The following is a 12,892-nucleotide window of genomic DNA, read 5'->3' on the forward strand; positions in this document are numbered from 1 at the left end:
GGAAGAGTTCGGCTTTTGAAAGAATTGCTGTTTGCTTCTTCACTGGTGCTGGTCTAAACAGTCCAGAGAAGGGAGTTCAGGAATTAGCAGCAGTTCTGCAAAGCTTGTAAATGTCATTCTCTGACAGGGAATTTTTTTCTTCCAATCTGCAGCCATTGTGAATCTTATTTAAACTCACGCCTAAATAATTTGATTCCTGAAGTAGACAAATACATGGTATGCAGCATAAAGTCATTTTGTAAAGCCTTTTAGATCATGTGAGATTGAATCATTTCCTTTGAAGCATTCTCTAAGTATGCATTCATTAGAAGAAGCTGCATATTTGGAATGGAAAACTAGCCTGATCAAAAACCTCCATTTGCAATTTTGTGATGTTCTGGTTGTCAGAAATAACCAATGTTGGTAGGAAAAAATGTATTTCTCTAAACCATGCTATTGAAAATACAAACAGCATTAATTATGGAATGCTAGGAAATAAGTAGCAGTTTGGAAATATGAATATGAAGCACGAGTTACAAGGGGAAAAATTCTTTTGTCACAATTCTTTTCTGTTATGGAAATTTTGAGTAGCTGCAGTTTTATCTTGTTAAGAAAACCACTGGTTTTGAGCTGAGTTCTGCCCTTATTAGACAGTGTATTTTAGCATAACAAACAATATACATGAACAATGTATATGCAAAAAATGTATATACAAACATTGTATAAACAAATATATACATAAAGAATATATTTTAGCCTTCTCAGCCTTTTTGTCCTGCATGTCCTACATGACCAACATGGATCTTGTTCAGAAACCTCATCTTGTTTAACTTGTAATTTATTGTTGTGACAAGAACTGCAGAGAGAGGGGAACTGAATTTTTATGAGAAAATGAGGCATGTTTCATATCATTGTTTTTTCCACACGATAAATTTTAATATTTTCAAGAAATTCTCTCTCCAAGTCTAATGCAATGAACATTGCCAAAATACTGCCCAGATCAGTTCTGCCTCACCAAGTCTGGTGTAACAGTTGGGATTCAAATTCCAGCCCATAGTGTTAAGCTGAGGTGGTAACTTGGCCACTTGAGGGGCAATAAATTAGATGTTTATTTATTTATTATGATACTCTGTAATAAATTCTTCATAGTTAGCCCAAGTTCTGGTGGAAAATTTGGTGTGTCTGTGTCTGTGTTCCTGCGTGTATGCCCATGTGTATGTATTGTCTGTGTCCGGGTGTGTCCCTCCCTGTGTGTCCCTGTCCCCGTGTGTTTGTCCCTGTCCCTGTGTGTTTGTCTATGTCTTCGTGTGTGTCCGTGTGTGTGTCCCTGTCCCCGTGTGTGTGTCCCTGTCCCCATGTGTGTATCCCTGCCCCTATGTGTATCCCTGTCCCCGTGTGTGTGTCTATCCCTGTATGTGTCCCTGTCCCCATGTGTGTCCCTGTCCCCGTGTGTGTCCCTGTCCCCGTGTGTGTCCCTGTCCCCGTGTGTGTGTGTCCCTGTCCCTGTGCGTGTCTCTATCCCTGTATGTGTCCCAGCCCCCGTGTGTGTCCCTGTCCCCGTGTGTATGTCCCTGTCCCCGTGCGTTTCCCTGTCCCTGTCCCCGTGTGTGTCTCTGTCCCCCGTGTGTGTCTCTGTCCCTGTGTATGTTCCTGTCCCTGTGTGTGTGTCCCTGTCCCCGTGTGTGTCCCTGTCCCTGTGTGTGTCCCTGTCCCTGTGTGTGTGTCCCTGTCCCCGTGTGTGTCCCTGTCCTTGTCCCTGTCCCTGTGCATGTCTCTATCCCTGTATGTGTCCCGGTCCCCGTGTGTGTGTCCCTGTCCCCATCCCCGTGCCCGTGCCGTGTGTGTGCGCGCTGTGCCGCCAGGGGGCGCGGTGCGGTGCGGTGCGGTGCGGGGCCGGGCCGGGCGGGCGGTGGGGGCGGGCCCAGCTCCCTCAGGCCGGGCCGGGCCAGCGGCGGCCGCGCCGTGTGGGTAACGTCGGGAGCCGCGCACGGCGGGCTCGTTCTTCCCTTTTCCAGCCTTGCTCCGCTCTCCGGAGGGATGGATTATGTAACCTGACACTGCGGTCTCCGGAGTTTTCCCAGTTTTCAGCTGACCTCATTTCAGTGGGCTAAATAAAATAGGTGTAATTGGAGGTTGGAGAACTATTTCAGAATTTCCGCTGGGCTTGTATGTATTTACTTCTGTAAGCTCTCCTACGTAGCCTATAGATGTGCATGGTTTTCAGGGGAAAACAGCAATTCTTCTCACATGTGGAAGACATTAAACAGCGCTGTTTCTGCTGCTTGTTTTGCATTCTTGTGCCATCATTTATTATTTCTAAAAGTAAACATATGTGAATTCCACATAAGCACTAAGGCTATGGGATTTTCTTTTAATTTCTCTGTAGACAGTAGAAATACGGTCATGACTATGTCCTGAGAAAGTGGGGAGTGCCAAAAAACACAGTAGATGCTTTTCAGAGAAAAACAGTGCATGTCAAGTATCTGATGAGTCATAAAACCTCAAGTTAGTGTAAGCAGATGTTGGCTACAGCTCACATTGAGGGGAAGTACATAATCACCACCCCGATAGCCTCCCACTGTCCATTTCTTGTCCAAGAACTTCCCCAAAAGTGTGGTTTCAATTTTATGGAAAGCCTTTGAAATTTGGCACAGTTTCCAAAAGTATGTAGGAAAAAAAAGTCTGCCAGAGGTTTGGCCTCCAACTGTGAAAACAGACACTGCCTTTTCGAACTCCTCTCCTAGATCTACTGACCAACACCCAGAAGAGAGAATTCACTTTCTTTTAGAATACGACAGGAAAATGAAGGTCTGTATGCTCCTGAATTCAGCTTTTGGTAGCATTTACATCCTTTGTTTTAAACTGTCAGCTGCTAGACAAGGCTCTGATGTGAAAATATTTGCTTTAAAGAAGGAAAGGGAAGTCTTTTCATATGTACTGCAGGGATGTTTTGTGCTTGTTGCTAGAACCGATTACAGCAGTTAGAGAGAAGGAGGATTTCATTATTTACCAGCCATGGAAACAAACTTCAGACAATATTAAAAATGTAATTATTGTTTGTTTCTCTTCTGCAGACCCGGCTAAAAATCATATTTGGCGTGGTTATATGTCTTTTGCTTTCCTTATTACTTATGTGTATTGTACTGCTACCATCAAGAGGTAAGGTATTTCTGATCTAATGTAGTGTAAAATGCAGTATCTTTGGCTATTGTGGCTTCTGAAGTTCACAAAAGTTTATCAAATCATGTTTAGGATTGTCCTGTCAGAATTGTTATGGCTTTATCACTTTACAGAAATGTACTGACAGCTGAAATATCCTGAAGGTAGAATTGAAATGCCAGCAGATGTTGAAACAAGGAACTCCTTGAAGTGAAAAGCACCTGAATTCACTTCATTGTGCATGATATATAATGTTCTTAGTCACTGCTGCAAAAATAACTCTCAGATCTTCCCGTATTATTTTTCTGTTTGAGGGGTTAGGAGACTTTCCCAAACTGTTAGTAATTTTCATTAGCTTGGTGAACTTGTATTTGGTTTTAAATGCTTGTGCAATAATTACAGAAGTTCTGTATCCAATTACAAGTTAAACTTCTCCCTTTTTTTGTAGATAGAGTATGATGAATTACTTGTGGATATATTCAAGCTTGCATTTGAAAATTAAAGTCAGCATTGTATAAAAAATGGATGGGTAGTTTGCTCCAGTATTATAATGCCAGGTGTTGGTAAATCAACCCAGTGTGGTCTGCTGAGTGCTCTGGTGAAGCTTGAAATGAGTTTTGAAATTTTGAACATGAGTGGCACTGACTTGGTGGTTATTTTTTTCTATGACAAGATAGTAAGAGCAATAGAAGTATTTACATGACCTTATCACTATAGCAGATTAATGCCTCTGAAATAATTAAAATATTAAATAAAATAAATAAAATATTAAATAAAATAAATAAAAGGCTTAAACTCCAGTAGCACTATCTATTTAAAGGATATTTTTCTGTTATTATTCTTCTTTATGTGTGTGGGCAGGGGGACTGAGATGGAGAAACAGTTTTGTATTTACAACTAAATGTTATAAAATCAACCATCTGCTTAAGTCTGGTGAAAGTTAAGTCCTGCAGTTAATATGCAGGTTTTGTGAAAGGTGGAAACTCTTTCATATCTGACATTTCTGTGACTAATGTTTATCCTGGGCTGTTGAGAGAAGGGTTGAAGGTTTCTGAAACAGTTAGGGATTATTTTGTTATGCAGCATTTTAATATGAGGATAGATGCATATCAGTTATATATATCTGTAGACAGATATAGATATGCATATATATTATGCAGTGCTGGAAGAGATGGCACCTCAGAGTGACAGATTTGACTTTTACTGTCAATAGTGGGGTGCCAGATTTTTTGTCTAGCTAAGCATGGTCAAATCTGAGCTTTCACTACAAGGTAAGTGCATGGTATCAAGTCAGACTTACTCCCATCAGATCTGCATTTTATGACAGGGAAGGCAGAATATTTTCATGAGATTTAAATTTAAAAAATAGCAGTGAGGGAACAAATAGATTGGAGACCAAGGATCAGTTTGGCAGCCTGAAGAAGTTGATAAAGATGATGGAAGGTACTGTAGAAAAAATGAATGTATGCTTTTTGTTGTCAGATACCGCTCTCTGGCCTCTTCAGTACCTCAGCAATTATTGACCACACTCTTGTAGTGTCTCTTGGAATAGTGACACTAGTCATACCAATAACCAGTCATACCAAACATCATATTTAGATCCAGTAGGATGATCAGGAAATTATCTTACTTCACAGGATGCTTTTGGAGGAGCATTTTAGACAACTGACAAACACACAGTTATGTCCAACACATATGTTGGACAATTATGTTGGATGTGTCAGATTATGCCTTCTTATTCTCAGGTAGAACTGCAAGTGCTGCAGTTACCTGTTCAAATGTCTTAACCTTTTGGAATTCTAAGTTGTCTACTGATCAGTTGTAAATAGAAGAAATATAAATTAATTTTGCAGTTTCAAATTTTGCAAGCTGGAGACAGACAGGAAATGGCTACACAGCTGGAATGTTGTTTGTACATTCCGACTTTACCACTGCTCAGCTGAAAGGATGTGGCAATCTAGGACAGTTAATTGCATATGAGAAATGTATAGACACAGACCAAATAAATTTCTGCTTAAGAAATCTGCAAAGAAAAATGGACGAGCATTTAGTTCTGGTTTTGTCTGCTAAGTTTCTAGCCATTTCATGTTCTTCAGACTTCTCAAAATGTGGTAGGTGGTTTTGATTTACACATGCAAGTGTATAAAAATGTCAAAAAATTCTCAAAAGTTAACAGGAAAATAATTTTTTGAGAGGATATTAAGAGGCAAATACTTGCAACTGCAAGTATTAGACAATTTCTGTGGGGCTCAGAAGAGCAAGGTGGGCAATATCAGTGTAGCAAATGGCATCCATGCCTAAGAAATCTCTGACCGTTTTTTGACACATCTTTGAGCTAGGAATGTGTGGTGGGATTTACCTGACAGTGATAACCCAGCTATGATACTGCAACTCCAAATGGTTCAGAAAGGCGCTTTTCACTTGTACACTGGTGTACCTAGTCCTCTTCTTCTGCAGCATAAAGAAAGAAAATACCTTTCTGCAGTTGAGAAGCAATAGTGGAACCACAGACAGAGTTACAATTCACTGTATGCATTGCTTAGGCTTTGAATTAATCTCTTCTGCTATTTTTAATGAATGTCCAAAGGCATGTCTGTCAAAGTTCCTGTTCCCTGTGTACTCTTGGCCTAAGCCTGAGGCCCAATCCCTGTTTCTCTGATTTCGCAGGTGAGGTCATAGAGCTGACTGCTCAGCCACAAAGTGGTGAGCAGCCAGTTTATTACTGAGACGTTGTGTTCTCTGCAACACCTCAGCCAAATACAAAGTGGAAAAGCAGGTTCAGTTGATGTGAGTTGATGCTGAGTGTGACCAAAGTTTTGGAGCAGGGTCAGGAGTATTTGAATTAATTTCTGGTGCTAAATTGAGTTTTATGTTTCCTCATTTTGGAGGAGCTTGTGCTTCAGCTGTTCAGCATCAGCCCACAGAGATGAGAATGGAAATTCTAGTCCAGAAGCAGACAATAACACTGTGCTAACCAGTTTTCATTTGTCATGTTTTTTACTTGATGTTTAGCAGTAGATGCTAAATAAAATACTTATATAAATGCATATATGTTAAATACATATAAAATGCATATATATATATATATATACATATAAAAATAACCATATACAGAAACAACAATAATACCTTCTTATTATTATGTATGCTTACTGTAATTGGCAAGACTAGACACAATTTATAAGGATGCACATTAGAACATGTGGAATAAGCCATAAGCCAGGAGAGCTTTGAGATACAAAGCTCAAAGCTTTATGTCTCATAGCCTGGTGTGTGTGTGTTGGTTTTGGTATAGTGGTGCTGGTTTACCCATATCCAGTCTTTGAAACTGAATAATCCTGGCAATACAAACAAAGCTGTTACCTAAAAACAAGCATTCAGAATTGTAAGTACTCCAGTGAGAAATAGTTGTTTTCAAATTTTTTGGCAGTACAGTGGTAGAAGTTCAGATCTTAGTGGGCACATTTTGAAAATAAGCAGTCATAATAAATCCTTATGGAATATTAAGTATGTAAGGGTGAAATATCTAACACAGGGAAGATTTGAATTAGACTGTGAAAATTAGACCAGTGATGGAAGTTTGTAATACTGCTTGTCTCTTAAGATGAGAGAAGAAACCAGGTAATTTTAACAGATTAAGGTATCAAAAAGGACTGCAAATTTTAAGCTTTCTATACAAACAACCTTGGAAATAGATCTTGATTAATTTTGCTAATAAGCTTGTTCACTTAGAGAATTTTAACTGAGAGATAATGCTTAGTAATCATCATTCAACATAACTAGAACTGGATTCTTTGGAATTATCATCCAAGCGGTTTTTTTTTTAAGTCTGCCATCTTCTATGTTTATCATTAATGTATCAAAGATCTGTAATATGCAGTCATAGTATTAGCAAGAGGGATTAACTTCTTATTGAACTTCTTGGGGTATTTTCTGGACATATTGCTAGCTCAGAGTTTATAGGGGCAGGTTTTTGCCTCTGGATTGGCATTCAGTTTTATCCCTTGTGACAGCTTTCTTCTGCATTAGTGCAGACAAGGCTTGTGTCAACAGTCAACCTGACATGTGTATTCTACAGTGAATAATAGTCACTTAGCAGAAGAAAATATGTGTTGTCATTACAAAGCACCATAGAAGGCAATATGAAGAAACATTTCCCAGGAAGTCAGTGTGATCTTAACAGAGAGGGCAACTAATGAGCAAGTGATGGAGCATGATATGAAACCTGAGAGCAACGAGTCATCTTGATTATCTGTCTGTCATCTGAGAGCTCCGAAGGAACAAACAGGGGAAGTGGCAAAGATCTCTAAACTGCAGCGTGACATCTCCACTACCTCTGAATACCCTGGCAGAAGTCCCTTGGATCTTAAAGGAGAAAGCATAGCATCCAGAATGCCGAGACCTGAAAGCTGCCATCATTGTGCTGTTGAACTTTAAAGATTGGCCTTTATCAGAACAATTCATGTGTCTTTTGAGGATTAAATATTTTGATTATTCTGACTCTTGTGAATTGCATAGGTTCTACACAGGAACTGCGCAGCATAATCCTTATCCAGTTGATTGACCTTGATTTTTTTTTTTTTTTACAATCTGCCCTAGCTTAAGTTGTTTAGCTTTGGGGAAAAATATAGCCAGACAATATCCAGGAAACCAGCCTCCACTTGCATTATTTTAATAAAGTTATCTGACCTGCTTAGAAATCAAATATTTGAGTACCTCTCTTCTTATGAGAATCATTGTCAACTTTCATTTGCAGCATTAAATAAAAAGTTCAAGTTTGGGTTCACTCATTCATTACTTTTCAGGATTATTTTTACCTGGATTCCTTCATCATTGTTTTTCATGTGATTACTAAGAAATATGTGTGGATAGTGATTATTTTGCAAGCTATCTTCCAACAGTGGTTAATGAGGCATGTACAAAATTTAAATTAGGGTTTGTATCCTGTTGTTTGACCATTTGCTTGACATGTGAAGGTCCTGATTAAATAGTTCCCTCTACAAGTTCATGAAACCCATGCTTAAAAAAAAAAAATTAAAAACCTAAGCAGCCTTTAATTTGTCTTTTGTGTGGAAAAGGCTTATTTGGACTCACAGGATCTTCAGGTAAATGTGTCTGCATGAATAAATGGTTGAAATAAATTGGTTTGTCTAGTTAATTTTGCATTCCCAAAGGTGAGTCTTTCAGAGAGTAAAGGAATTTATCAGAACAACAACAGGGATCTTTCCTTTCTGCTGTACCCACAATTTGCATATCTCCAGGAGTATGGTATCCTCACTGTCGCATGACACTAAATGAAGAAAAAACAAAACACGGGACTAAAAATTTTTTCCCTCTTGCCATTAACAGAAAATGTTTGTCTTATGCTTAGTTGTCAATACAGATGATGGTCCTAGAGCTCTTACCTTGGAAGATTATTTGAATGGAAACTTCCAATATAAAACATTTTTTCCATATTGGGTGTCAGGTAAGTAAAACCTTTTCTCAAACATAGATAAGACTTTCTAACATGTATTTCCAGACTGGTTTACACAGACTTAGAAATGTATTTTCCTTCCAGCTTTACTTTGAATGAATGCTAACTATGAAATTAAACAATGTGTTAGTCAAAACTTATGGTTGAAATTTACTGTTCTGTCAGTCATTCTAGAAAATCCAGGTATTTGATGTTTCAACAGACATGTCTGAGTCAAGTATAAACTATAATTTTACAGAGGCCTTCAGTGTTTTATTTCTTTTACTGTCATATTCACTGCAGCAAGTGAAAGAAATTTGTCAATGTGTCAGTCATTCCTTAAACAATCTTCTTTTCATGCTTTTCACAGCACTTTTTCAGTTACCACTTGTAAAGATTGAGGTAGTCTGTCTTACAGGCTCTGTGCTTTGTTTTCAGTAGTACCTGGCTCTGCCATGAGGCCAGCTGTTCTAATTTCATTTAAGGAAGTGCTGACACTGCTGAAATTCCTGAGTTCCAGGATGTTGCATAGAAAATAAAGCTGACTTTCTAAGTTCCTTAAGGTGGAGACATGAAGTTGATTGCTGCTGATATAAATGTGTCTGTGTGTGTGTGGCTGAAGTGCTGCTCTTGTTGTCATTGAATTGCACAGCCCAGGGAGGCTGGAGCTAGCCTGGTTCCATTCTAGCACACATGCTACCCCATCTCTGTGCTGCCTCAAGCACTGTTCTCTGCCAGTGGCAACAAGCACAGTGCCCATGCACATGGACTCTCACCAAGCTAGTTTTAGCCCACAATTTTAGAACTGAAGTAAAGCCTTATGGGGCTTTACTTTTGCGATGAGCAGTTTGAAGTACGTAGATATCACTTGTTTGATTTTAAAATTAGGTCACTGTTTGTTAGAATTCTGTCTGAATGTCTGAAGAATGTAGGCAGCATGTCACCTAAACCTAATATTCTTCTTCTCTCTTTATAGCTTTCTCACTTAGACTTATCTTTCCTTTTAACAGTCACAAACTCACACAAAAGTCATGCCATAGATTCCATAGATAGCCATGCCTACAGCATTCCATATGTCTGCTTCTCTTCTGAAACAAGGAGTCAAAATTGTATATCTTATCCTAAGGATGATTTTAAACACAAATACTGTTACAAAAATCACACAAGGGTGCTCAGAAGATTCAAGGGTGATCTAATTTCCTAAAAATGAACATCTTCACAATGTTTCAGGCTCCTGTTTAACTTTTAGTCTTGTTTTCTAGCTGTACCAAATATGTAATTCAATCTTCCTGTTTATAGCAGTGAAAATAATAATCTGAAACTAAAATTCTGATCTTTATTCTCTACTGAACTATAGCTCAGATCTTGAGCAAAGGCCAGGTAAATTTTATTTTCAATGAAGCCCACTCACCTTTATTTTGTAGGACTCTTGTGAGTAAGGGCAGAATCATGCAGTGTCAGTTGTGTGGTACTGCTTCTATCTGCAGAATATACAAATGAGAATGTTCTTGTAAAATTATAAGCAAAGATATTTTTCTTTAAAACATTTACATTTTGATACTGACTTTCTAATGGGTCTGTCACTGGCATTCTTGATCAGACATGAAAATAAAATCTGGCATTTACTTGTGATGTTAAATAGTTGATCCTCTGTGCAGTGTATAGTCTCAAAAATGTACTCAAGAACCCTGAAGACAATTTCTTGATAACTCTGTACCTCAGCATCATTAGAAGGAAAACATTTATGTAGATGCCAAAAGATATTTGCTTAAAACCTATTTGTTGAAAGAAGTGTGAATTTGTTGATAAACAGATATGTTGTGTAGTATCTTCTGTGAAGGTAACAAACACTTTATCTTATTTATGAAGATAATGAATATCTTCACCAGTCTGCAGAGGATGATATTGTCCTTTACAATGTTGAAATTAACTACGCAACCACCATCATGACAAACAGCACAATGGTATGTACCTTTCTCATTAATAAAAAAGCAAAAAAGTGCTGCTGTATTTCAAGTTATAGTTTAAAAGTGAGTGAGACTAGAATATAATCTACTTCTTAATTTTTCAGAAACAAGTTAATGCTTCAAATTATGTGATGTCATCAGACAAATATTTCATAGCTCTGGAAAGCAATTATTCAAAGGTAATTATTTTAATATACCTTTTAATGTAATGTTTAATTTTATGTAGCATTTTGTTAATTGTGTTTACCATAGATAAATGTTACTTGGTACTTTCTTGAGAAAGGGATAGACTGTGAAGAGGCAGCTGATTATTTGTAATTAGATTATCTTTTTCAAGGTTAATAATATTATCTTTTTTCATTAATGCAGCTGTGGAGATACTCTTATACAGCATCATATCACATTTATGATCTCATAAATGGGTAAGGCCGATATTTCTTACAGAAAGCTGTGGTGCATGCACTGGTGATGTGCTTGCAAGCATTCACTCCAAAACTGTAGTAATGAACTACCAACTTGCTTTGCTTTTGCCTAAATCTGTCAGGTCAGTTGCTTGCTTGAGAAAAAAAATGTTCTCTAGGAAAAACCATACATTCTTTTCATCTGGATTGATTTCTGTTTCATGCCCTGAAACTTACACTGCTCAATGTTCCCTTTTGTCCCCATCCCCTTCTACAAATTCATTCTTTTTATCATTGATCTAATCTTCAGCTTCCCTAAAACTCTTTTAACAGCCAACCCTGCATTCCTCAAAGATCTATAGCTTGTCCCATGGCATTTGGTCTCTTTCTCAAGATTGCCCAAACCAAATCCAAAGGAGGCCATCTGCCCCTGCAATCCCTTTTTATGCTGAAAGCAGCAGCGTGACCAAATGTGCTTAGTTCTGAGCGACAGGGACTGCACTGAGCTGCATCATTCCTGGGCAACTGCTGGCTCAAGGTGACAGGAAGAAGTTGCTGCAAGCTGCTGTGAGTAGAGAGACGCTGCATGGGAGTTGGGATCCTCACCCAGTGCTGGACGCGCTGCTGTCGCCCCGGCCTCAGTGCGTGCTGAGTTCACATTTCCCAATAACTGCTGAGACTGTAACACACGCTGCAGCTACAGCAAATGACTGCAGGTGCTTGTGCAGCATTTGGAAACAGATAAGGCTGGCTCCTTGGGCTGTTGAATAGGTTTTCAAAGGAGCAGGTTTAAGCCTTTGCCAGCACTGGTGCACACCATCCTGTTAACTGCATGTCTCTGCCTGCCTTAATTGTGCATTGCTCGAGAAACAATAAGCAGTTAGAAAATGATTTTGTGACTTTTTTATTAATGTGCAGTATAATGATCCATTTGCACTGTGTACAAAACGCCATTTCAACTTCTTTCCTTTTTTTAGTGGTTTTGTAACAGAAAATCAGCTTCCACATAAAATTCAGTATATATCCTGGTCACCCGTTGGACACAAATTGGTTAGTAAAGATAATTAAGTCCTAGAATGAATTTGCTTTGTATGGCTTAAAGACATTTATCTTTGCTTGCCTGGTTTTTTTTAATATTAGACCATATTTTTGACAGGCCTGTTTATTAATCTTGGTTATGAGAAATAATGACAAAGAAAACAGTTTTAACTTGTTCAGATTTTACTGTCTCTGTCTCAAGAGAAGAATGATCCATGTTCTCAGGTACATTATGTGTTTCAGTTTGCTCACCAGTCTATCCAGAATTGACCAACATAATTTTATTTAAGATTAAATGCAATTTCAAGGCCTGAAAACCAATTGGTTTCCTTTTGATGCTGTGTAACAAATGAATTTAAAGTGGAGATTCACAGATGCAGTATTTAAAATCTGTTCTAAAATTTTTACTGAACACAGAATTTGGCCTGCAATGCATCATTTATTTGCTGAGGTGCCAGCTCCTGCAGAATTTACAAGGGCTGTTAGTGTACCATTTCCCATTTTGTATACATTAGGTCTTGCTAGTGTAACGTAGGAGTATTGACTGCCGAAGATCTTGCTCTAATCTTGTTATTGCCTGTACTCTTAAGAAAAACTTTCTTGTCTTTAGGTATATGTATATCAGAATAATATCTATTTGAAACAAAGTCCTAGGGAGGCACCAGTTAAAATAACTACTGATGGAAAACAGAATGAAATATTTAATGGGATTCCTGACTGGGTCTATGAAGGTAAGTAAATCTTGCAGGGCAGCAACATGATAAATGCTTTGTTTAGATTGGTTCTGGTTTTCACAATCCATTTTAAAATGTCTGTGATGATACTTTTTTTTTTTCAACCCTAAGGATTACTTTGTTTCCATATTGTATTTACTGTACAATGTATGAATTTTG

At 38.2% G+C, this 12,892-nt stretch overlaps 1 protein-coding gene across 2 annotated transcripts in view; it reads left to right on the top strand.

The window, feature by feature from the left end:
- Positions 1–1,961: 1,961 nt before the first annotated feature.
- The window catches only part of FAP (fibroblast activation protein alpha), a 39,160-nt gene continuing 28,229 nt past the window's right edge, over positions 1,962–12,892 (top strand). The window contains exons 1-8 of one of the 2 annotated variants that reach the window (XM_064718551.1): positions 1,962–2,145; positions 3,054–3,138; positions 8,510–8,605; positions 10,463–10,557; positions 10,665–10,739; positions 10,930–10,982; positions 11,939–12,011; positions 12,610–12,730. In XM_064718551.1, coding sequence (XP_064574621.1) covers positions 3,111–3,138; positions 8,510–8,605; positions 10,463–10,557; positions 10,665–10,739; positions 10,930–10,982; positions 11,939–12,011; positions 12,610–12,730 — 541 coding nt within the window. In that variant the 5' untranslated portion in view covers positions 1,962–2,145; positions 3,054–3,110. Of the gene's footprint in view, positions 2,146–2,635; positions 2,788–3,053; positions 3,139–8,509; positions 8,606–10,462; positions 10,558–10,664; positions 10,740–10,929; positions 10,983–11,938; positions 12,012–12,609; positions 12,731–12,892 lie in introns of those variants that run through there. The other variant, XM_064718550.1, reaches the window with a different exon arrangement.

The sequence above is a fragment of the Zonotrichia leucophrys genome, chromosome 7 (genome assembly GCF_028769735.1).
Source record: "Zonotrichia leucophrys gambelii isolate GWCS_2022_RI chromosome 7, RI_Zleu_2.0, whole genome shotgun sequence".
Taxonomy (NCBI): Eukaryota; Metazoa; Chordata; class Aves; order Passeriformes; family Passerellidae; genus Zonotrichia; species Zonotrichia leucophrys.